Source organism: Quercus suber, unplaced genomic scaffold, assembly GCF_002906115.3.
Source record: "Quercus suber isolate HL8 unplaced genomic scaffold, Cork oak 2.0 scaffold_136, whole genome shotgun sequence".
NCBI lineage: Eukaryota > Viridiplantae > Streptophyta > Magnoliopsida > Fagales > Fagaceae > Quercus > Quercus suber.
Genome location: NW_027069598.1, coordinates 60,122 through 86,463, shown reverse-complemented (window position 1 = coordinate 86,463; position 26,342 = coordinate 60,122). Strand labels below are relative to the sequence as shown.

The 26,342-nt window shown below is 35.6% G+C and overlaps 1 protein-coding gene across 1 annotated transcript in view; it reads right to left on the bottom strand.

Annotated features, from left to right (window-relative positions):
* The window catches only part of LOC112034549 (uncharacterized), a 62,943-nt gene that overhangs the window by 15,424 nt on the left and 21,177 nt on the right, over positions 1-26,342 (bottom strand). Inside the window, exons 4-6 of the mRNA XM_024067362.2 lie at positions 14,765-16,281; positions 14,160-14,423; positions 2,719-2,939 (exon numbers count right to left, since the gene is read on the bottom strand). Coding sequence (XP_023923130.1) covers positions 2,719-2,939; positions 14,160-14,423; positions 14,765-16,281 — 2,002 coding nt within the window. The remainder of the gene's footprint in view (positions 1-2,718; positions 2,940-14,159; positions 14,424-14,764; positions 16,282-26,342) is intronic.

Here is a 26,342-nt window from a genome sequence, read left to right as displayed (position 1 = left end):
GTCTTTCATTTCATCATCCCATATAGCCTTAGCATTTTCATATTCTTCATCACCTATCACTTCCTCATCTGAAACACTATCAGGCAAAGAGAATTTCTCTCTTGGTATCATCGCCATCAATCCTAACTCTCAACTGTGGAGTTTTCTCAAAATCTTTTATCTCATTGAACTTCTTCTTATAGGCATTCACATGAGTCTCTTACATGGTGCAACAAGCATGCCCTCTTACAATAACCAACGATCCCTTAATAAGTTTTCGTCTTCCATTTCCAAGGTAGTTACAATAACCCGCTTGATCCATAGACAATGTAAAAAATACATTCATCCTTAAATCTAGAATATATCGCACATCCTTCAACATCATGGTGCTACCAACTTTGGTTTTGATGCACATATCACCAATTCCCACAATTTTCGAATAACTACAATTACCCATCTTCACTATACCAAAGGCCCATGCTTTGTACGTGGAGAAAAACCCTTTTGTAGGGATAACATGGTGGGAGGCTGTCAAATTAACAACCCACTAAACATCATTATTAGCAACAGACTCATACTTTTGCTCTTCAACAGAGGGCACCACAATGTCCTTAGCAATCATAGCAGCTGTAGTATTTTTCTCACTATCGTTCTTTTCATCTTTATCTTCAATTTATTCTTTATTCCAATGCCAAAAATTTCCTCTTATGTGATCCTTTTTTTCCACAAAAAAGCATTCTCTAGTATCCTTAAACTGAGATCCATCTCTTGATTGTGACCTATTATTGGATTTAACTAGATCATTAGGTCCTCTGCTTCTACCTCTGCTCTTGTTTTCCGTGACAGAAGCTTGATCTTGTGCATTGTCTATACTCGCATCTCTCTTGCGTTATCATTATAATTGAGTTTATTTTTCCCTACAAAATTGCTTACTGCCATTCTTATTGCCTCCCAACTGTTTGGTAAAAAAACCAAAACAATCAATAAACAAATCTCATCTTCAAAATCAATTTCCATGGAGGATAATTGATTTGTGATCGTATTGAACTCATTCAAATGTTGCACTAAAGGAGTGTCTTCTGCCTTCTTCAGATTGAACAACTTCTTCATCAGATGCACCTTGTTGTTAGCCGATAACTTTTCATATATACTAGACAAAGCCTTCATTAGATCCACTGTGGTCTTCTCCTTCATAACATTGCGTGCAACTAATTTTGACAGAGTTAATCGAATAACTCCCAATACTTATATATCAAGAAAATTTCATTCATCTTTCGTAGTATCAGGTTTCTTCCCCAAAAGAGGCAAATGCAACTTCTTCCAATAGAGATAATCTTTTATCTACATCCTCCAATACCCAAAGTCTACTCCATCAAACTTCTCAATTCTCGATGTCTTTCCTTCTTCTCTGGCCATCGCTTCCACTTAAACCTATGTTATGATACCACTTATTGGGTCCCAAATAATTATCACCAAAACTATCAATCCAAAATAGCAATCACACTAGAACACAAATATTTACATGGAAAACCTTTTCTCCATGAAAGCAAAAACCATGTGACAAACTCCGAATAATTTAACTATTATCAAAAAAATTACAATAATTCTCAAAGTTTAAGCCTAACTTGAGATTCACCAAATTCAATAATAAATCCTCGTGTAAGTCTCACGGCTAAAGAAAATCTCCTTGTTTTCTTCTCTCACACACTAATTATTTCTCTCAAAAGCGGTAGCACTTTGCTTTCTCGTCTCTATTTTCCTCTCTATGCACAGCTCCCTCTCTCTTGGTTGTCTCTCTTTCTCTAAGCAGCACCCACTCCTTGCTTTTATAAGCAAGCCAATCGCCTCTTATTCCCAATCCTATTTGAATTAGGATTCGTTGCTAGTCACGGACAAAACAAGACAAGCCCATAAAAGCCACTTCTCTTACAGAGCTCTCTCAACCACAATCTTCCTAAAATTCCCTTAGGTGGATCAAGAGAAGATGATTCAAATTTGAAAATATGTGGGTTCACCCAATATACTGTACCCTCTATCTTGCCCTAACAAGGGAAGGAGGTGTCATTTGAGCTAAATCTCATCGGCAAAAGGTGGGATAAAAATATAAGGATAATATAGGAAGTTAAATGGAATAGTTCTTTCTTTGGAAGTCCATATATTTTGGGCCAGAAAGAGCACTGTTTAATATGGGTTAGAACAAGGTATTGAATGTCACATTTTAGATTAGATTAGGACAGATGTGGTGAACGTATATATGGTTCTGATTGATTTAGACCTAATTTTGATTCATGATGGTACTATTCAATCTTAATCTTTTAAGAAAGGGACCATTCATAATGATCAGCAAGATATGTACGATGTTAATAGCTTAAGATTGTAGTAGGAAACAAAGGCCATCAAAAGCTAAGGCCACAAACATAAGTATTAAGTATCCATGGAGAAGGTCAGAGAAGATATAATGAAGGGGCAATCAACATATTAGGAACACTTTCTGTGAAGGAGTTTATAAGTGACAGTGTTATTATAAATAAAAGGGTAATTTCGTCATCCAATAAAACTCAAACTGTTGCTAAGTGCTGTCCAATCTGATCCTCAGCTAATAATTCCATATTCTTTCTTTCCTCTTTTCTAACATGACAAAAACATGGGAGATATATCCCAAGATTATATGTTATAACCAATTGCTAAACATTTAATATACCTTACTGATTAGGTAAAATCATCCATAACCATTAATACCTGTAGAATTGACTTTAAGAATAGAAGTGCTCTAGATGCATGCTCCAAAAATCTGTCAGTTATTTGCTTTATTCTTTTTAATCCACTCTCAAATCCATCTTTCATGCATTCTGGTGACAGAGGCATGCGGATAATGGTGGAATCTGATGATGACCATGACATATTTTGACCAATCATCATAGGACTAAATTGATCACTAAATCGCTGAGTCAAATTAGTACCTGAAAGCCCATAACAAAAATAGTTTAAAATCTTTAATTCTATTCATGTAAAACATTAATTATAAAGATCCAAAATATTAGGAAATTAACCATCCAAGAAAATGTAAATATAAATTGCATTTTTCCATCATAAACTATAGGGTCAATTCCAATATCCTCCCTAAGATTAAAAATCAGGAAGGGGGCCCACCATTGAGCACAAAACTACCACCAGACTCCGTCAAATTATTATTATTAGATAAGTAATCGTATTTTATTAAGGGAATTGACTACTTGGTGCACACATAATGAACACAAAGTACCCTAACTGTGTGTTTGCATGCAGAATTTGTAGCCAAGATTTGTGATAAAGCCATCATTTTAAATTCTAGTAAACCCAAATTCTGAGTTTGGCTAAAACAAGATAAGTTCAAAATTCTGCTCGAATTTTAGGCGGAATTTATAAAGCCAAAATTCTGGCAACAAATTCCACCTGTAGAGTTGTCATTTGCAATTTCTCTCCTCTCTTCTATCAAATCTTTCCAAAAATCAAAGACCCACATACCTCTACTCAAATCACAAACCCACACCCAGGGAAAAAGAAAAAAAAAAATCACAGACCCGTAGATGACGTAGGACAAGGGGGAACAACAACTCTGATTTAGAACACCAGGGCAGATCTGGTATAGCCTGGGTTTTGAAGAATTAGGGTTAGGTTTTGGTGGGGAATAAGCTAGAAAATAATAAGGATTATAGGGTTTCCAAAGGGGACAAGGATTAGTAGGGTTTCAGAATGAAGACAAAGGTGAAAATCAAGATTTGGGTAGCTGTGAACAGTGATGTTAATAGTAATCGTGAATAGTAAAATTAAAGAAAATAGATAAATTTTTGGCATCACATCTAGGGTTCCTTGGCATCACACCTCAAAGAAGGTTGCATCACACAAATCATAAGAAAGCTTCATAGCTCTTAAATTCTAAAAACATTCATTATTAACCAACTCAATATAAAGTACTACAACTCTTTAAACAGGATACTAATACCTAATCCTAGTTGAACTAGGATTTCTTAAAACCCAATAAGACTTGGACTTGGACACAGGCTTTTACTACTAAGCCCAACTAAATAACCAAACTTAAAATAAAGCCCAAAAGAAGATCTAATAGGCTGTTAGCACAGCCCATTCAAGAATATTATGAAATTACAAAACTGCCCTTGATACATAAAATCAAATAAAATATAATAAATCTGTCTTCCCATTGCCTCCTCCATCAATAGACCTCTAATCCCTACTCTCAAACATGGTCATTGTGGGGCTTTGTCAACTAGCCACTGTCGGAAGTCCTTTGCTTCCACAGAAGCAATTTTTGATGATCTTCATCTTCATTGGGCGGGTCTAGATTGGTAATCTTCATCAGACGAGTTAAAGACAACTAATCCCCCAAACAGCCACTCCTCCAACATCATTTCCTCTCTTAGTATATAAACCCAACAAGCCCTCCTTTCTTTTCACAACTTGGTGTTTCTCGTTACGAGAAAACCAAGCTAAGGTACAATTATTCTTTATAAATCTTAAAAGAAATCCCCTCCATCGTTCCCCTTCTCACTTATTCTTCTTTTCTTTTCATATTTTTCCAACTTTTACTTTGTTCTTATCCAGTCTTTGAGACATTTCTTTGGGGAAGGATAGTGGAGTCCAGTAATGTCTAATGAACAAAATTAATAATAAAAAATTAAAGATTAAAATTTTTTTTTTTTTTTTTTTTTTTTTTTGAGGAAATTTAAAATTCAAGTGTCATGTCCAAACAATGAACTTTGTGAATGATGGGACATTATAATTGGAGTGTAAATCCCATCATTTTGAAATTTCCATGTAATCAACAAATTCTTCATCCAAACACACGGTAAAAGATTATGCACAAAAGTAAAGCGATTCTTTTAAGTCTAAAAGATTTGCTACTTGTAAGAACTTATGCATGAGACCAGTGGAACAAAATTCTAATCATCAATGATTCTATGGTCATAATTGAGCTTCCTGCATCCTCAAAAGTGAGGCTATTTCTACACCCATTGAATCTGAATACCAAACGCTCTAAAGATGAAGCTCCACAAAACACATGAAATATTGCAATACATCAATAAAATGATCCATGTCTCCCCATTGCACCAACACATACAGCACCAACCAACAAAAGAAAAACCTTTCTTGATGAGATTATCACAACTAAGAATCTTCCCTCAAGCATATGTCCAGGCAAAGAATGAAACCCTCCTTGGAGTCTTAACACACCAAATACTCCTCCAAGGGAAGGAATTTGCATTAGTATCCCAAATATCCCCGTAATAAAAATGAACATCAAAACTACCACTTCTATCTCCATCATATCTTATCACACCCCTCTTCTCCAGGGATATTGTTCACCCATCTTTGTCTCCCTTGAAGCATCAAATAGAAAGTCTAGATCACATCTTTTCTCTATCTTGTGAAGTTCGTTAAATTTTTTTTTGATAAATAATAAAGATTCATTGATATTAAAAAGAGAGAGACACCCAAGTACACAGGGAGTATACATGGGTGAACATATCAAAAACAAATATTACAAAAATCAAGTAAATCCAAAATAGACAAAAAATGATGGTTTCTCCACACAGAGAACCAGTCCAATAAAGTTCTGAAAAATAGAAGCTTGAGGTTAGGCATGGAACGCTCATTGTTTTCAAAACACCTACTATTACTCTCCTTCCAAATACACCACATCAAACAATAAAGAACCATCCATATTTCTCCATAACGATGGCAACCAAATCGACCTTGCCAGCAAGCAAATAGCCCAACAACAGACATTGGCATAACCCAATAAACTCCAAATAAACCAAACACCATATCCCACAACTCCAAAGCAATTTGGCAATGAAAGAATAGATGGTCAACAGTTTCACAATTACATTTGCACATGTAATACCAATCCAAAATGCCAACCTTTCTTTTCCTTAAATTGTCAATTGTCAAACATTTCCCCAAGGTAGTGGTCCATACAAAGAAAGCCACCCTAGAGGAAATCTTCTGCTTCCAAATGCTTTTCCAAGGGAAAAACTACTCACTATAGCCAAGATTCTGCACCATTTAAGATAGTACACTCTGATGTTTGGGTTTCTTTTTTTATGTCAAATAAATTGTTTTACTTTATTACTTTTGTTGATGATTTCTCTAATGACTTGATTTTTTTAATGAAAAATAATTATGACTTAATGTCCATGCTAAATAATGTCTCCAAGACATCATTCACCTTTATCTAATAAAGATCTCATACATTAAACAACTTGTCCCCATAAACCTCAATAAAATGGTTTTGCTGAACACGAAAATAGGCACCTGCATGATGTCACACGTGCCCTTTTGTTTCACATGCATCACCCTTTTGTTTGGACTGCTCTACTCTCAATTGAGACTCCTTGTAGTGGTTAAGAAGGCCTAGGTCAACCCACTATATGCCCCGATGGAGGACTCAACACACACTCACACAACACACTTTTTTTTTCTTTTTCTTTTTTATTAGTAAAGAAAATTTTATTCAAAGTCATAAGAAGGAGTCACCCAAGTATACAAAAAGTATACAACAGGGGACCAAAACAATCAAATACATAAGTTACAAGCGTCCATCAAATCATAGACCGAAAAAATAGAATGACCTCCTATGATAGACATTCAATCCGATAGAGTTTTAAAAAAGAACAGTTTTAAATCGGCTATACTCCTTTCAAAATCTTCAAAACACCGGTTGTTTCTCTCTCATCAAATGCAGCACATCAAACAATGAGGGACAGTCATCCAGATAACACCATTATGATGATGACCAAAGTTTCCTTGCCAACATGCAAGGAGCTCAACCATAGTCTTTGGCATTGCCCAGTAGATACCAATCCAGGTGAACACCATAGACCAAAACTCAAAAACAATAGGACAATGTAATAAAAGATGACCTACCAATTCTCCATTACTTTTGCACATATAACACCAATCTAGAATCAATACCTTCTTTTACCTTCTTCTTAACGTAAATTATCAATAGTCAAAATAGTTTCCAAAGCTACAGTCTAAACAAAAAAAGGGACTTTAGAAGGAACCTTTTGCTTCCAAATACTTCTCAGAGGAAAGGATTGAGTACATACACCCAACTAAGCCTGATAATAACTGATTACCTCAAAGCCCCTGCTCTTAGTAGGCGTCTAACACATCTTATCCTTACCAATACCTCTCAACAAGACTCCATTTATAACATCCCAAAAAACAGACAGATTTTGATTCCCTATCATGAATTCCCCGCAAGAATTCCAAGTCCCAAAAAAGAACTCCATTAGGAAGCTGCATGAGATTAGCCACATAAGCCTCCTTATCATTGCTGATTCTAAATAAATCCGGAAAACACACAATCAATGGATTATCTCCACACCAAACATCATGCCAAAATTTCACTCTAGTCCCATCTCCAACCTGAAACAGAATGTAGCAAGAAAAAGTAGACCAACCACTACTAATAGTTTTCCATAAACTCACCCCATAGGAGCCTTGAACAGAATTACAGCACCAATCTCCCTCCTTAGTTCCATATTTAACCCTTATAACCCTTCTCCATAACGCTTCTCTCTCATACCCAAATCTCCACAACCATTTTCCCAAAAGCACTTCATTAAAGTATCTCAAATTTTGAATTGCTAGACCCCCAGACTGGATAGGAGAGCTTACCTTGAACCAATTCACCAAGTGATGTTTAGAATCATCTCCCAAACCACCCCAAAGAGAATTTTGTTAAAGTTGTTCAATACGGTATGCTATATCCGTCGGAATTGGAAAAAGAGAGAGGAGATAAGTAGGGCATCATAACTACTCTCTTGTCTTGCAACATTATTTTACCAGTGTTGATGTTACCTTTGTTCAATCTTAGACATACGTAGGAAAGTATATACTTTCCATATTATTGAAGACCAAAATCAAGGCATTGGCTTATTGTAGAAAATCATGGGATTGGAATAAATCATGAAATTGATTTCTAGAGATAATTGTGAGATTCAAGCAATTAAATAAAAATTCATGCTAGTGATTATTGTGTATGTAATTCCCATTATAAAAATGGGTTCTATTGTAATGTATCACCATCTAAGTGAATGAAGAATATGTAGCTCTTTGAGCTCTTGTTCTATGGATGTAGGTAGTGTGGCCAAACCACGCAGGACTCTCATGTCATCTCTCTTAACCTCTTTTCTGTCATTCTATCACAAATTTCTCTAGACCTAGTTCCTTCATGGATTACAGGTTTAATTCATATATTCCCCGACTTCAAATCATGTCTCTGTATGTCCCTATACCTACACCAGTACCTTCAAAGTCTCCTGCTTGATGTAGTTAGTACATGGAACGAAACAACCACACTTTTATTAGTTATGGTCAATTTTATATTCAGGGTCAAATCAGTAATTTATGTAATTCCTGCAAATTAATGGTATTTTGGTAATTTAATTGAGTCTAGGATCTTCTAGGGTATTCTAAGTATCTTAGGCTATTTACTTTGGGTCCAAGTTAGTATTTATTAGGTTTTATTTTATTAGTCAAACTAGTAGTCCTAATAATACTAGTAGCAATGCTATTACTACTAGTACAAGTAAGAGTTTTTATATATATTGTGCTCAATGTATTCAAGGTAGTAGAATGAGTTGAATGTTTTGAGCAACAAGCACGTTAGCCTTTGTTGGTTCTTTCTCCTTCTCTCTTCTCTTTCTTTTTCTTCATCTTCTTTTTCTAAAGTTACTTTTCACGAGTACTGTTTACACAGCCCCTGAACAGCCCTAATTTCTCTCTAATTCTTCTTCTTTACTAACCCCCCTAATTTATCCTACATCACTAGCATCACCCATTGAATCCCAAACATCAAAAACACTTCACCCCACAATGCATAAGCAAACTCACAATGAAGCCAAAGATGTTCCACCATTTCCCCGAAACACTGACACATATAGCACCAATTAACTAGGGGAAAACCCCTCTTAACAAGATTAACGATTGTAACAATCCGACCCCATACTGCTGTCCACAAAGAGAAAGATACCCTCTTAGAGGCCTTAACACGCCAAATGCTTTTTACAAGGGAAAGAAATAGTGAGGGTTTCACAAATAAAGTTATAATAGGAGCTATGTTGCACAGACACGTACACGACATGGACACGGACACGGATACGGGGATATGAAAATTTTTGAAAAATAAGGACACGACACGGCGGAGACACGGCGGTTAAATAATTAATTAAATTTTATATTTAGGCATATTTTTTAATATTTTTAGACATAAAATACATTTATGTTTAGAATTTAAATTATGTAACAACTACAAATAAATAAATTAACACCTAAATTAGTACAATAATTTAGAGTACAAACCAAAAGTTTAAATAAGCTACATTCAAATACTAATAATAATACTAAAAATAATAGTCAAAATAATAATATAAATTATTTTCTTTTGGACCAATGGCATCTTAATGACATCATGGCATTGACATATGGTGCTCAAAAGTTGAAATTTGAAATTGAAAGTTGGGAAATGACTTTCACGTGGGTTGGCAGAAGACACAAAACAAAGAGGAAATATAAAAAAAGTATTATAAAAGTTAAAATGAACAGAAGAAGGCAGAAGGCATCTGGGTCTGCGAAGAAAAAGAAAACGAAGAAGAAGAAGAAGGAAGGAGGAGGAGCTCGCCGATCAGAAGGGACAGGGCACGCCGGCACAGCGTCGACGTCTATGGAGTTCGCCGATCGGCCCGATCTAGCTCCGGCGAGGGACAAAGGGCAGCGGCAGCGGGCAGAGGTCAGAGGTCAGAGAGAGGGTGGAATCTGTGATTTTTTTTTTTTACTGCTAGCGTGTCGGACGCATCGGAGCTGCATTGGCGCCGTGTCGGAGCCGTGTCGGAGAAGCCAAAAAAAAAAAAAAAAAAATTGTCCGACACGACACCAAAAATGGCGTTTCCGTGCAACCTAGAATAGGAGTGGACATCAGATATACCACTCCTAGTCAATCCTCAGATCATCCTATCCCCCCTCCCCTGTGCAGCTTGGAATAAATAAGGTCAAAGAAAGAATACACATGCTCCAACTCCCCTTCATGAAAAGCTCTATGGAACTGTAAAATTCCAGGTGAGGTGCAAGCTTGATATAGAGAAGGCTTATGATCATGTGAAATGGGACTCTTTGTTTTACCCAATGGAAAGGCTGGGTTTTGTGGAGAATTGGAGGTGGATGAAAGATTGTATCTCTATGGTTCGTTTTTCAGTTTTGGTCAATATGTGGTCTCAAGTGATCACCCAGACCATAATTGGGGAATTTTTTTTAAAATTGAATTAGATTTTGGTTTCCATCATTGTCAGACATATCATTCAATAATCCACATATAGACTGATCCCGAATACAAACTTTTTGCCTATTTGGATGATATAGTGATTATTGGAGATGATTTTGAAGGCATCAACGTGTTGAAACTATTCTTGCAACAACATTTTCACACCAAAGATCTTGATAAACTTCAATATTTCTTGGGAATTGAAATCTTAGGTCCATATAAGGCATCCATTTATCTTAGAGGAAATATGTACACTGGACTGCTAAGTTCTTAACCTATTGATACTCCTATAGATCCAAACATGAAACTCTTGACAGATGGAGACCTATTTTCAGACCCTAGTCAATACCATTGATTGGTTGGGAAGCTCAATTATTTTTAGGCCCTAAACCAGATATCTCTTATACTGTGAGTAGGATGAGTTAGTTCCTAGAAGCCCCAAGACTCACACTAGAATGCTACCATTCCAATTGGTAGATAACTTAAGAAAGCTCCATGTTGGGGCACACTATTTAAAAAGAATGGTCATCTCAAGGTGGAATGCATAACCAGTGCAAACTAGGTAGGATGACCTTCCGATAGAAGATCCACCACAGGTATTGCATCTTTATGGGAGAAGATCTTCTCTTATTTTTCTTTCTTTTTTCTTTTTTTGTGTTTAGGAGGAAATCTTGTGACATGGAAAAGTATGAAACAAAATAGTCATTGGGTCAAGTGCCACAAAAGAATACAGAGTGATGACACACACTGCTAGTGAGCTAAAATGGTTGCAACACTTCCACAATATCTATTCTTATTCCACTACCCTCTGAATCAAGCCCCTATACACTAGTACCATCACCCACATCATATCGAAGAAATTTAGAAAATGTCAACCACTTCTAACGGATTTCCACACACTAACACCATAGGCCCTTGCCACCGGTTTTGTACACCAACCACTCCAATCATTCCCATATTTCGCTTCAATGACCCTCCTCCAAAGGGCATCTCTATCTGTTCCATATCCCCACAATCATTTGCCTAGCAAGGCAAATTTAAATCTTCTCAAAAACCTAATGTCTAACCCGCCATTCTGCATCAGCTTACAAACCTTAGACCATTTCACCAGAGGTACTTTTGGAGCATCAATACCACTCCAAAGAAAGTCTCTCTGTAATTCCTTCTTGTGAACCAAGATAATTGAAAGATAGATTAGTCAATTTGAGGTGACTAGCATCCTGAACTTGAGAGAAGAAATAGACATTTTTGGGTTAATTTTCTGCTTAATTCTCATTAATGCATTCAACATACATAAATAGCCAAAGATGAGATAATCTCATCAACAATTTCTAAAACATAGGAACTAAAACTATCCTAAAACATAGGGATCAATTTAAATACAAGAAAATAACAATACTAATCTACTACTACCTTATCTAGATAAAGATCTATCACCAAGCCTAAATTTAAATTCTTCTAATGCAAATAAAAATTTATCCAACACATTATCTCAAGTCATAACATTCCCTTCCCCTTCAAATGAATCTTGTCCTCAAGATTCCAAGATATAAAAATTGATGTTTGCTCATATTGATTAAAGAATACTCGACCTTGAACTTTAAATAGTTAAAGGATAAGAATTTGGACCATAGATATTTGCACTAATTCTTTAAGCATTTTTGTGAACAGAATAACCTTGATCTTCATATCCTTGAGTTGACCGGGAATGAAAAATTCAATTTGCGAAATTAGACAAGGCTTATTCGAAATCACAAGAAGATCCCTTTGATCTATCTTTTCCACTTCATTAATCCTTTGATCTTCAAATGCAAATTTTGTGGCAAGTGCTCCCCCCAATGTATTACTTTCTTGAATTATTGATGGTTCTTTGATCACCGACTCTTAAATTGTTGGTTCTTGAATATTTGATTCTTGAACGGGTTGGACAAAAGTTTCGAATGATTTTTCAATAGGAGCCTCCATTGGTACTTCCTTGATTGGTATTCGAAATCGATCTTGAAGGGCGCATATGAACCACACCCAATCAGTGCATAATCTTTCTTCCTCTAAGGTTTGAAACCAATCATGTGCCTCTCCTTCCATATAATAAGAGGCAATGGAAACCATATCATGTGATGGGGTGTTGTTAAATGCGAAGAATTCGTAAACCTAAAAAAGCCATGAAAAAGGATCTCCATCTTTGAATTTTGGTATCTCTATAAATTTCCTTTGAGTTGTAGACATGATGGCTTGATGAGGTGGATTTTTTTTTTTTTTTTGGGGAGCTGAACGTGGAAACTTGTGTAAATGGCATGATAGGTACTGTGAATTGGATTTTGGATTATGGTGGGCACAATTTAAAAAAAAAAAAAAAGGGGAGCTGAACGTGGAAACTTGTGTAAATGGCATGATAGGTACTGTGAATTGGATTTTGGATTATGGTGGGCACAATTTTTTTTTTTTTTTTTTGGCTTATGATATTTAGTGGATGGCCCTAGGGTCAATGTGTTGTGGGTTTGAAAATATTCTGTTGTGTTTGTGTTGATAATGGTGCTGGCTGGATGTGGGTTTTGGTGTTGACAACCTCTTCTATCCAGCTAATCCCCGCTCCATCTTCTCCAAAACAAGATTCCAAATTGTCTTCTCATTAAAGGTAGCACCCAATAGAAGACCCAAAAATTTCAAAGGACATAGATCCATGGATCCATACTAATGCTAGAAAAATTAGGAATTTGTCTACATTTAGTTGGGGTGGGTTTAGGGTTAGGAAAGAAGAAGAATTAGAGAGAGGATAGGGCTGTTTAGGGGCTGTGTGAACAGTAACCGTAAACAGTTACCGTAGAAAGAAAGAAAGAAAAGAGAGAAGGAGAAAGAAACAGCCTATTGCTCAAAACACTCAATTTTATTAATCAACTCATTCTATTTTCTTTAAACACATTGAGTACAATATATGTAAAAACCCTTACTTGTACTAGTAGTATACTATATAGGATTCCTACTAGTATTAGGACTACTAATAAAACCTAATAAATACTAACTTGGACCCAAAGTAAATAAACCTAAGATACTTAGAATACCTTAGAAGATTCTAGGCTCAACTAAATTACCAAAATACCCTTAATTCACAGGAATTGCAGAAATTACTGATTTGCCCCTAAATATAAAACTGACCATAACTAATAAAATAAAAACCCAAATTAAAAACTATTTTATCGAAACAAACGAAGTGAAGACTGCCTACAACCCAACATCTCCACTGATTCATGCATATTGAGCACATCAACAATTGGAACCAATTTTGAATTTCCCAAATTAAATGATTAAATTTTGAGACAATCGGTAATTTACACTGATAAATAACCTATTTTTCCAAAAGTTTAAACTGTTAGAAAATGGTAAATTTAATATTTAACCATAACTCTAACATTCCCTCTCACATGTGAGCCTAAACTCTCCCTTAATAAACGGGGCCCAATACATAAGATTTTTAACAATTTAAATAGAAGGTAAGGTAAAGACAAGGATCGTACTTAGGATCTCCTGCACCAATATCATGTTAAATTACCAATTTTCGCAACTCCAATATCATGTTAAATTACCAATTGTCCTAAAAGCTTAAGCTATTAGAAAATGATGAATTTAATCATGTAATCATTTAATTATATTCTAACACACCATATACTACTCTAAGTACTACCTCAACATTATAATTAATAACAAAGTGAGAAATATTTGGGATTAAGGCAACATTAGCGTTGGGTCAACTATGAAAAAAGCAATACAGTAAGCAACGTAGCTGGGTCAACTATGAAAAAAGCAATATAGCAAGTGGAGTAGCGAATAACTAATAAATGAATGGTGTTGAGCAAGAAACCTATCAGAGAAAACATTTTTGCTGCAGGAGCTGATGCTGAAGGTAGAGCTAGCACCAGACCATGAGGATCAAACAGGTAAAAGTTCCCACCAGAAATAACTGAGAGGAGATCACAGACGAAATAACAGCTAAGCAGTCCCAAACCATAGTTAAGAGTATCTCCCCGTAGTTTCCATGGAGGAAGAAGCTGGAGGCTACAAACTTCCTCCCTACTCAAGCTAACACCTTCCAAAATGGCCACTAGAGCAGGCCCTTGAAATTCTCCTGTACAAGTCACAATGCAAACAATGTTCAGAATAATGCTCTAAATTATGGTTAGGCAAGAAAAATGCCAAGACATAAATTTAAGAATACAACATTAAATAAAATAAATAGATTTCCCTCAGCTGCAACATGACTGCAGAATTATATTCCAATGTTTTCCTCAAGATTTCTGCTGCTTTTTTTAAGCCATAAACTTCCTTCTCCCATAAGAATGGTGAAGGGAGAGATCATGGGTTCAAAACTCACAGGAGTGTGTGTAATTAGAAATTATTATTATATATATGTCCAAAAAATCATTGGGGAACCATTCCAATATCAATTTTTAGATCTTGTATTGTTACCTAGATTGTGCTGCAGCAAAGACTGGCAAGGATGTTCCCTCTTGTCAATGATTAGGTGTAGCTTCGTGGCTTTGCAGCAATCTGCCAACTCAAGAAGGTCGAACAACAAGAAATCACTGTTCCCGTACAACACCATAAGATCATTTATTCTAGAATAGTCCATGCATGGCAAATCTTTAGTCATTTCTTCATCGACTAAAGAGAGGCAGCGCAGTGACCGTACCCCCAACCTGTTTGCAAGATCATTGCTGATACTTGGATGTGCAAAATGTTTTCCAGCAAGAGTATGACTTTCCATCCATGGTGCATCATTGTAAACAACATCTCGTGCAAGCATCAGAACTCCAGAAGAATCTGGAATTAATACTGGAGTCTCCGAAGCCTCAAACAATGGGTTGTCCAAGCAACAGTCTGCAACAGCTTCAAGGACACAATGGACAAAACTTAACTGATCTGTGGACAGTGGGAAACCTTTCACATCATTCTGCAAGCGCTGTAATACATTAGAATAGTCCCAAATATCAAAACTAAGTCTGACACCTAATTCCAAAAGCAGAACTCTAAATTCCGACAATTCAGATGGAACAACATACAAATAAGGAGAAAATTTCACAGGCGAATCAAATGCAAGTGCACTTGGGGATACAAAATCATCCCCAATCCAAACCCAGGAAACACCATTTAAAGCTGACTTTAGCACCATGAAAACCTCAGTACCGATATATTCTTGCAATTTTGAATAAAGTGACGGTATCCCTTTTTGCAGTGCAGCATCAAAACCAGGTTCCACAAAAGAATGCAACTTAAGCTGGTCATAGACCTTTGATAGCTCAATTAACTGGGTGGATAAAACATCTATGGCTGGGCGATCCACCCAACCAAGTTTATGCTGTAGGTAAGATGAGCAGCATTCGCCATCTAGCATATGCATTGAACACGACACCATCCACATCTGTGTTTTAGGTCTGACTATGGTTGGGGGTGCTACTTGATTAACAGATTTTAACCATGGGAGTCCTTTTAGAGGTGGTTCTGAAGAAACAGGACACCAAGCAATAGATTTCATTTCAGACCAAAATTCCTCTTCTGGTTTATCATCAATCCTGACGCCTACAACTGAACTAGTGTCAAAATCCTCTATATAATTGTTCTTATCTCTTGTGGAAGAATCAACATCCATAGAATTACTACCAGACACAACACTGTTTTCATCCAATAACAAGGTATCCTCTGATCCATCCCCATTTCCTGCCCCTTCCTCAGTTGAGAGCTTTAATGCCAGAGAATCTAAGCAGAAAAGCAACTGCTTTCCATAATAGTGTGTCTCTGAGTCCCCAGAATCATGCCATAGAGAAATCGATCTGGCACAATCAAGCAGACCAGAAAAACCAAGAGTTTTTCTGAGTCCAAGGCTTACTAATATCTCCAAAGTTTCAGGATCTGAGAATCTGTCAGAAGGGAAGAAAACTTCTCTGTGCAGCATCTTTTGTAGCTCAAGAACACGAGGATCATAAAGCCTGCAAAGTATATAGTATGAAATATATTCATATAAAATGATTTTGATGATTGTAATATTATTAGACTTGCTGCCTATATAGCTTCGTGCAAACTATAACCATCTCACTTGAGAACATTACCATAAAGTCGTCGTAATTTCATGAGAAAGGACCTAAATAGGTTAGCTGTGCAAACTTCTTTCTTGCAGTCCAAAAGATGAATGAGAATAGCAAATACAAACAGGCTAATGAAGCCCAGAAGAGAAAATCAGAACACAAATATTGCACCCATGTGGTATGATAAACATAATTGTTAAAAAAAATTTATAACAAGATATATCATATCTTGCACATTCAATACATCTCATAAGAAATAACTTATATAAAAGCACGTGTAGAAGGGAAAAATGGTGAAGCCAACACTATGAAATAACAAGAAGTTACCTTCTCATGGCATGTGCTAGTGTAAAAAAGAAAAAAGAAATTATGTATTCAAAAAGGGTTGCATGACTAATGTATCTAAGAAACCATAAATGACTTCAAAAGACATGCAAAAGTAAAAATAAAAAGATATTTATCATCTTATGCATAAAAAGGAGGTGATAAATACGATATATTTAATCATACTTGTGCCTAATTTATATCAAGGTTTCTTATATGATTAAAACCAACTTAAAAACAAGCTTATAAATTCCAAAAAACAGAAAGTAGGATCTGAACTCAAATCTTAAAAAAAATAAATAAATAAATCAAATTAGAAAATGACTTGAAAAATGAAAGATGCACCAAAGTTACCCTTATCATTACAATAAAAATAAAAGTAATTTAAATAAGAAAAACATAAGCTAAAGATGCATCAAAGTGAACCTCATCACTTTTTATGGGACCAATTATTTGGAGTTCCTATGAAGGCTTTGAGGAGCCCATAATAAGACTATTCACATAAATAGCGCGAAGAGAGTGAAAGATGGTCAAAAGGAGAGAAACAAAGCCAAGGAAATGTACAGTGATAAAAAAATAATCTACGGAAACAACAACCACACCCCACCTATATAGATATTGTCCATTTTAGGTCCTAAACCCTTGCGGTTTTGTTGACCTCCTAAAGCACACACAATAGTGGAAGAAAAGGCCTCTAAACATCGAACGAAGATCACTCCTTATAAGCACATCCCCATGTACTCCCCCAAGTGATCTGGGGCTCTAGGATTGTTTCTCCCTTTGGTCCTTCACAATCCACCCCCATTACAGGCACGTGTCCTCGAATGTGGGGCCCATGCGTTCTCACGAGAAGATAATACAAGTGGCAAACATTTTAGCTATGCTCCAAGGCAATTTCCGATGTGTCCTCGGGCAATGACAAGACAAATGAAGATAATTAGCAAGGCAAGCCTAGGTTTTTATGGGTCATGATGAATGCTTAGCAACGTGGGCTTGATTTGGTTGAAGTTTTTTTTTTTTTTTTTTAATAAGTAATAAAAATACATTAAAAAATAAAGAAATCATACAAGGAAACAAAGTAGTTCATAGAAAGTACAACTATCAAGAAAACTTAGTTCATAGAAAGTACAACTATGAACCACTAGAACACAGATGTGGATGGTGTCATGTTAATCATGTGAACACAACACCATCCACATCTAAGCTTTCTTGGTAGAGTACTAAGGAACCACTAGAACATCAAAAACTTAGTTCATAGAAAGTACAACTATCAAGAAAACCAGCCAAAGAATTAAAACTAAAAATACCCAAAGCATTTGTATACTCTAGCAAAGTCTGGAGGAAAGACAGATGCAAATCATGGGTCGATCTCTCCTTTTCTTCAAAGGTACGAGCATTCCTCTCCCATCATATACCCCACATGACACAATGAGGGATCATACTCCAAATCAATACAAATTTACGACTAATAAGCTTGCTCAACCAATTGGCTAGAATTTCCACAACACCACTTGGCATAACCCAATAAGCCCCAAAAAAAGAGAATACCATAGTCCAAACTCTCTAATTACATGACAATGTAAAAGTAAATGAGCAATAGTCTCCCCATCCTTCTTACACATACAACACCAATCCATCACAACTACTCAACGCTTCAACAAATTATTGGTGGTTAAGATTCTCCCCAAAGCTGCAGTCCAAAGAAAGAAACTAAGCTTCATTGACAATTTCGATTTCCAAATAGACTTCTATGGAAAAGAAGATTGAATAGTGGAATATAAAATCTTATAATAGGACCTACAATGAAAACCCCCATGGGGAAAAGTTTCCAACAAATCTAATCCCTTCCATTCCCTCTCACCAAACCAGAATAGATCAAATCCTAGGCAACCAACTCCAACTCCCAGTCTTGAACTAGTCAAACAAAATTGACATTCCAATGGAAACCATCCCCTAAGAAAAGATAAAAGCTCAGCCACAGATGCTTCCTTAATGCAAGCAACACCTAATAGTTCTAGGAAGATATCTTTTAGAGGAGACTCTCCACACCAAGGATCAAACCAGAACATAATATAAGAACAATCCCCCACCTTAAAAGTGACAAAACAATGGAAATTGTCACCCTTGATGCAGTTCATTTTTAAAGTTAATTGTTCATTTTAAAGCTAGTTGTTTACTAATGCTTATGTTGTATGATAAATAGTTCCTTTCACTTGTAACAGAAAGTTAGTTGATAGATTGGTAATGATAAGTGCAATAGCCTATCAGTTAGATAGAGATGTTTGTTAGGCTTTGGCCAATCACATGGCAGCCACATGGTAGGTTCTTGTAAACTAACTTTCTAGCCAATCAGCAGCTTGCTTATGTATCTATAAATAAGCAAGGCTGCCCTCATTGTAACTAGTTGAATTTGAATCCAAGAAATCTCTACCTATGAGGTATTATTCCAAGAGTGTGTCTGATGGAGTCATGGAAGATTAATATGCTATTACTTTGCAAATTCGCCTATTCAAGAATTATTTTTTTGGGTCCTCATGTGAAGTCTAATTGAAGTGAAAGTCGTGCCCTTTTATTGGTCTAAGTATGAGTCTTTTAGGGTTAAAACAGGTTTTAATTTGTGTTTTTATTATAGTTAGTTTTATATTGAGGGGCAAATTTGTAATTTCTGCAATTCTTGCGACTTAAGTGTATTTTGGTAATTTAGTTGAATCTAAAATCTTCTAAGGTATTCTAAGTATCTTAGGTTTATTTACTTGGAATCCAAGTTAGTAAATATTAGGTTTTTTATTAGTAGTCTTCATACTAGTAGGAATCCTATTACTAATAGTAAAAGTAAGAATCCATATATATATATATATATATATTGCGCTCAATGTATTAAAAAAAAATAGAATGAGCTAATTAATAAAATTGAGTGTTTTAAGCAATAGGCACATTGGCCTTTGTTGTTTCTTTCTCCTTCTCTCTTCTCTTTATTTTCTCTTCTTTCTTTCTAAGGTTACTGTTCACGGATACTGTTCACACAGCCCCTAAACAGCTGTAACTTCTCTCTAATTCTTCTTTTCTTTCCTAACCCTAAACCCACCACAACTAAACGTTAGACAAATACCTAATTTTTCCTATATCAATGTCTCTTGAAGAGCAAGTTCATTCTTTCTTTTCTCTAAGCAATTTAGCTTTCTAAAGTAGCTTTCCTTTTCACCATTTTTCCTCCATCAACCCCTTTCTGATATTCTTCCAAAGACATACCCCATACGTCCCTTGCACAGCATTAGAGCACCAATCCCACACATACTACCGTATTCAATGTCCGCTACCCTTCTCCACAAAGCATCCCTCTCCATTGTGCACCACCATGACCATTTCTAAAGTAAATCCTAATTGAATAGAACCAAATCCCAAATGCCTAGCCCCCCAATTTGAATTGGTTCACAAACCCTCCTCCAACGAACCAGGTAATACTTAAAGTCATCTCCCTTTCCTCCCCACAAAAAATCTCCTAATTTTTCAATATGCCAAGCGAGACTCATCAGGATAGGAAATAAGGATAATAAATAAGTGGGAAGATTGGATAAAGTGCTCTTTATTTATTTTTATTTTTTTAAGAAATAAATATGTATATTCAAAAAGCTACCACATGCAAAAAGGCATAAGGCAGATCAAAGATTACAGAAAGAGAATAATAAAAAATAAAAATAAAAACAAAGAAAATACTAATTACAAAGGAGAGAACTAAAGAATATAGGGAAAGAATCATTAAAGGTGAGTCCCCATGCCCTAGACTAGTCAAAAAGGGAGTCACTAAAAGAAGCAAGCAGCTGGTCGTCGGAGCTTTCGATATCCTCAAACGTCCGCCAATTTCGCTCCCTCCAAATACATCACATTAAGCACAACGGAACTAAATTCCAAATGCTAGACGAGTGCCTTCCAAACCAATTCCACCGACCAAAAAGAGTATCTGCAACCGATCTTGGCAAGACCTATGAAATCCCAAAAGATCTAAAAACCAAACTCCAAACCGATGAGCCTTTCTACAATGAAGTAGTAGATGATCCACTGTTCCCCCATTACACCCACATAATACACCAGTCAACAAAATCAAACCCTCTACACTGCAGATTGTCGCCTGTAAGAATCTTATCCCAAACTCCAATCCAAACAAAGAAAGAAACACGCCGAGGAGCCTTAACCCTTCAAATACCTTTCCAAGAAAAAATAATCGACAAGAGACCACGTAACTTATTGTAAAAAGAGCGGATATCAAAACCCCATTATTCGTCAACTTCCATCTCATACTATCTCCATTCTCTATTGGAGGTAAATTAGAACCCAAAGTACGAAGAAATTCATCCACAACACCCATCTCCCAATCATTTGGTCTCTAAATGAAATGAAAATCCCAGCTTCTCCATTTCTCTATCCCCAATCGTTCATGAGAAGAGGCCACAAAGGCTTCTTTATTGGAAGCAATCCCAAACACAACTAGAAAGGTCAATTGGAGTGGTGAATCCCCACACCACCAATCTATCCAAAACTTCACTCTATCCCCCACCCATACCTCAAACTGAATAGTTTTGCTAAAAACCTCCCAACCCATTCTGATACTTCTCCACAAACCACACCCATGTACACCTCTACCCAAAGTGCTCTTTATTAACGTATGTTAGCCCCCTTTAGAAAGAAACATCCTCTTCCAACCAGCCAACCGCATCTCCATCTTCTCTAGCACGCCATCCCATACTGCCTTTGCTTTGAATGTAGAGCCTATGGGGAGACCCAGCTATGTCATGGGTAGCTGAGCTAATTTGCATCTCGAAATTCAAACCAAAGTGATGCAAGACAATTAATAGAAAAAAAATAAAATAAAAGGACAATAGAAAAGTAAAGGATAAACCTAAGAATCAACACTTAGGTCGCTTGGAATTAGCACCAAGATAAACTCTTAGGAGTCAGAACCTAACTATTGGAAAATATCCAATCTAAATTTCACTAATCACATCTATTCCCAAAATAAAAATAAACTAGTCTCTTATATAGAGCTAGAACCGGAAAATAAAGAGAAAGGTAACAATATACCAAAACTAATCCTAACTAAACTCAAATACTAATCCCTATCTAATCTCAAATCTAGGGGCAGTTTGGTAGGGTATTTTGAGCAACAATTTTTAGTATTTAAATAATATTACACGTATTTCCACACTTTTTTCACCCACACATATTTCTAAAAAATACAAATAGCATTACTAGAACAACATTACTAAACAGCCCCCTAATCCCTATCCAAATAAAAATATACAATTATCCAATTTCCTATAAGATAAATACAAAAATCTGAAAATATAAATCCTAAAATAATTTTGGTTTTGCTCCTACATCACAAAGCTTCTACATTCAACACATCACCAACAGGCACCAGTTCATATTTCCCCAAATTTATTTTCAACCCAAAAATAATATGAATAAAGATTGCTTTCAAATGCCAAATTTGCTTTGAATCCGCCCCACAAAAAGACAAGGTATCATCTACAAAGAGAAGATGTGAGATAACTAACTGACTAGTAGCCACCAACTGAAAATCTTGAAACGTAATTGCCTCTTCTAGCTCTCTCTAGCATCCGGATAAGCACCTACATAATGATGGTGAACAAAAGAGGGAACAAAGGGTCTTTCTGTCTCAACCCTTTTGAGCTGTGAAAGAAACCAGCCTCCGTCTAGGACCAAAACCACACTTCCAAAGCATATATATATATAGAAATTCCAATGCACATTATCATCAGCCTTCTCCAAATCTAGCTTACATAACACCCCTAGTATGTTGGACCTTAGGCGACTATCTAAGCAATTCATTAGCAATCAACACTAAGTCCAAAATTTGTGGAGGTTGGGACCAACTACAGTGATTTTCCTTCTCCTTTTCGAAGATCTAATTTTTGTTACAGGGTGAATAGGATTTGATGGACCCTAAGTTGTTTTGGGGTTTGACTCGGATTTTTTGGTGGATGGGATTATGTGGTTTGATGGTGGTAGCTTGTTAGATTGTGAGCTGTTGTCTTTTTTTTCTTTTTTCTTTTTTTGTTATGAATATGCTTCTGACCCACAATTTTGTGTGAATACACAATTGGATTTTTGCTTTGATACCAAAATTTGAAACTGATGCAACACCAAAATTTGATTTAATAATAATATAAATAAATAAACTAGGAATCAACACCTAAGCTTTCTTGGAATTAGCACCAAGCAGGAGGAAACCAACCTAGGAATTAGCACTAAGGTTGGCTGGAATAAACACCAAACCACTGGGAAAATTTTAAATTTCCACAAAAATTTTATTAATCAAGCAAACTGTGTAACTTTTGAGTACAATATTGTCCTTAATAGACTATTGTATCTTATCCCTAATTCTAATTGACTTATGAAAACAATTATTGAATGAAAAATGTATTCTTGAAAACAAAATAAATTAACTAATGAAAATTAATATCCAATTAATATCCATTGACTAGTGAGACAAAATAATATCCAATTAACTAATGAAAACAAAATTGACTTCTAAAATTAATCAAAAATAAATTAAATAAAATTTTCTTTCTCTGGAATTAGTTAAGGTGTGTTTGTTTAAAGGTGAAATAGGGTGGATGGAAAACTTTGAAGAGAAAATAGAAAGGAAAACTTTTTTGGAGTGTATTTGGTTAGGTGAGGAGGAAGGAAAATAAATGGTGGGACCCAAGTGTTTTCTATCTAAGCCCACTAAAAAGTTTTTCCCCCAAAATGGAAAGAAAATTGAAGGAAGAAAATGAGGCTGCTTAATAGATGAAAATTACTTTTTTTTTTTTTTTTCTTCTTCGTTTTGTCCCATTACTTTGTTTACCCTTTATTTTTGTCCTTCATCCATTTGCACATACACAATTTTTTTGCTAAATAAATGTGTTACTTTTTTGTTTTGTTTAATGTGGACATAATTGGGTGATTGCTTTTTCTTTTTTTTTTTGGGTTGTTTGTCACTTTTTTGTTTTAATTGGGCAGCATTTTTTAACAAGGATATATGAGTAAATTTATACAAACTCACTTTTTCCATCTTTCTACTTTTTCACTCCTAACCAAACAAAAAGAAGGAAAATTAAAATCTTTTCTTTCCTCTCACTTTTTCATCCTCCTACTATTTTCTATACTCTCACTTTTCCACTACTCTAACCAAACGGACCCTTAGTAATGTGGGACAAACAAAGAGATAGTAGACTACATAAAAGGTGTACTTTCAGTTCCTTGCCTCTTCTGAAATGTGGAGAACAACTTGGATTGAAGTTATACTTGTATCTATGACCTAAATGACAATAGGGCACAACCAAACCTCTTGAAGGAGCTAAGAAATGTCAAAAGGTAAAAGGACCCACCATGATGCCTAGGAGTGACTTCAACTAGGACTGTTTCACCAACCAAGAAAACCAAAACAAACACCTCTAATCTGGTGGTTTCCAACAAGTATAGCTATGCAGCGAGGTGGTAATTTCCAAAACAACACTCTCAATTCAGAGAGAGAGTGTTGGAAACCCAACAAAAACCAACCAACCAACCCCCTCCCCCCTCCCTAAGATTGACTCTCCTTTGACCTCTCTCTACCCTAACAATCTAGACCAATCTCGAGCTCAAAGAATGATAGGGAGCAAGCACACCATATTGCAATTTGCACCATCCTTAGAAAGTTTGTCCACCAAGGTTCACCCTCTAGTCTTATTTAACGTCTGCAACTACTACATCTGCACCCATGGAAGATTAATTTGCTATTATTTTGTAGGGCAAGACTTAGTTACAGTGCTTAGGTGTTATTCTTTACGTTCTACTTTTAAGATTTAACCATGTGAATTTTTTCTCATGGGATGGAAGTGTATTTTTTATTTAAATTGTCACACGGCTAAATCTTAAAAGAGTAACCTAAGGAACAACACTTAAGGTACTATACCTAAGTTTTGTTCTACTTTGTAAATTCGCCTATTCAAGAACTATTTTATGGGGTCCACGTATAAAGTCTAATTGGTGTAAAAATTTTGCTCTTGTGGAATATAAAGTCATGTGGTTTTAAAAGTCTAAGTATAAGTCACTTAGGGTTAAAACAGTTTTTTATTTGGGTTTTATTTTATTACTTATGGTCAATTTTATACTCAGAGGCATATTTGTAATTCCCGCAATTCTTGCTAATTGAGGGTTCGTTTGGATTGAGGAGAAAGGGGAGTAGAGTAGAGTTAACCCAAAATTAGAGTTGGTAATTTAGTTGAGCCTAGTATCTTCTAGGAGATCCTCAGTATCTTAGGTTTATTTTCTTTGGGTCCAAGTTATCATTTTATTAGGTTTTAGTTTACTAGTCAACATACTAGTCAACAAGAAAGAATCTTTATATATATTTGTGCCCAATGTATTCAAAGTAGATGAAAGTTAATTAATAAAATTATTGAGTACTTCAAACATTGAGACATGTTGGCCTATGTGTGATTTTTTTTTTCTCTCTCTTCAATCTCTTTTCTTCTTCTCCCTCTGATGGTACTGTTCATAAAGCACCTAAACACCATAAAAATCACTTTTTTTTTTCTTCCAAATAGCCGTCAAATAACTCATCAAACCAACTTTTAGTTCCTAACACAATCCCATAACTTTTTACTTGATCAGTCACACAACCCATAACTCTTTTCTTCAGCAACTCTAAATTATATTTCCACAAATCCTCCTAAACCTTAACCCACCACATCCACATGTAGACAAATTCCTCAATTTGACCTATGACAGGCAGTCACCGACTCTTAAACGTGTTTTATATGCAGTCCCATTTTTACTTCTCTTACTTCCATGGCCACCAACCCACTGTACCAACATAAGCTGCCACATGAAACTCAACTATGAGACCTCCGCAGCACAGTAGTGGTTTGGCATTTTGGAAAACGGACTAGGTAAAAGTGATGGGGAAAAAAACTCCCCCAAAACTGGGGCACCAACCAATTAAGGGTAAAGTTAAGCATTTTGAAAAAATTGTGGTTTTAAAAAGTGCAATATGAAATTTTGTTTTTTTTTTTTTTTTAAAGCAGAGTGTTTGGTAAAAGCTATCAGAAATTGCTTTTTGAAAAAGCTGAATGTTAGGTAGCACTTATCAAAATTGTGGTTTGAGGTATAAATTACCAAAAATGACTATACATATATATAAGGAATTCTTTATATTGTGTTCTTTTCTTTTCTTTTCTTTTTTTCTTTTTTTTTTCAAGAATTCATTCATGTGATAAAACCTTCTTAATTATAATAATAATAATAATAAAACGAGATCTAAGCTTTTTTCCATATTCAATTCAAGTTGTAGAATGAATCTCTTTCTTTATCAGAAAGGATTCATGACTAAGATTCTTTAAGTCCGACTTGCATGTGTTAAGCAAGTCGGACTTTGCTTGTGCCAATCTGTGGGAAGCTAGGCTGGTTTTCTTGTGTGTTTATGTTGATTTCTTTTTCAATATGGGAGGCTCTATTTTTTTCTTCGTTCAATCAAAAACATTTGAGTTTTTAGTTGAGGAAGGTGGTATGTTTTACCAGCTTCGTATTTATGAGAGGCAGAGATTCTTTAAGATCAATTTTTATGGGAAAAGGAAGTGCAAAGAGATTGTTGCGCA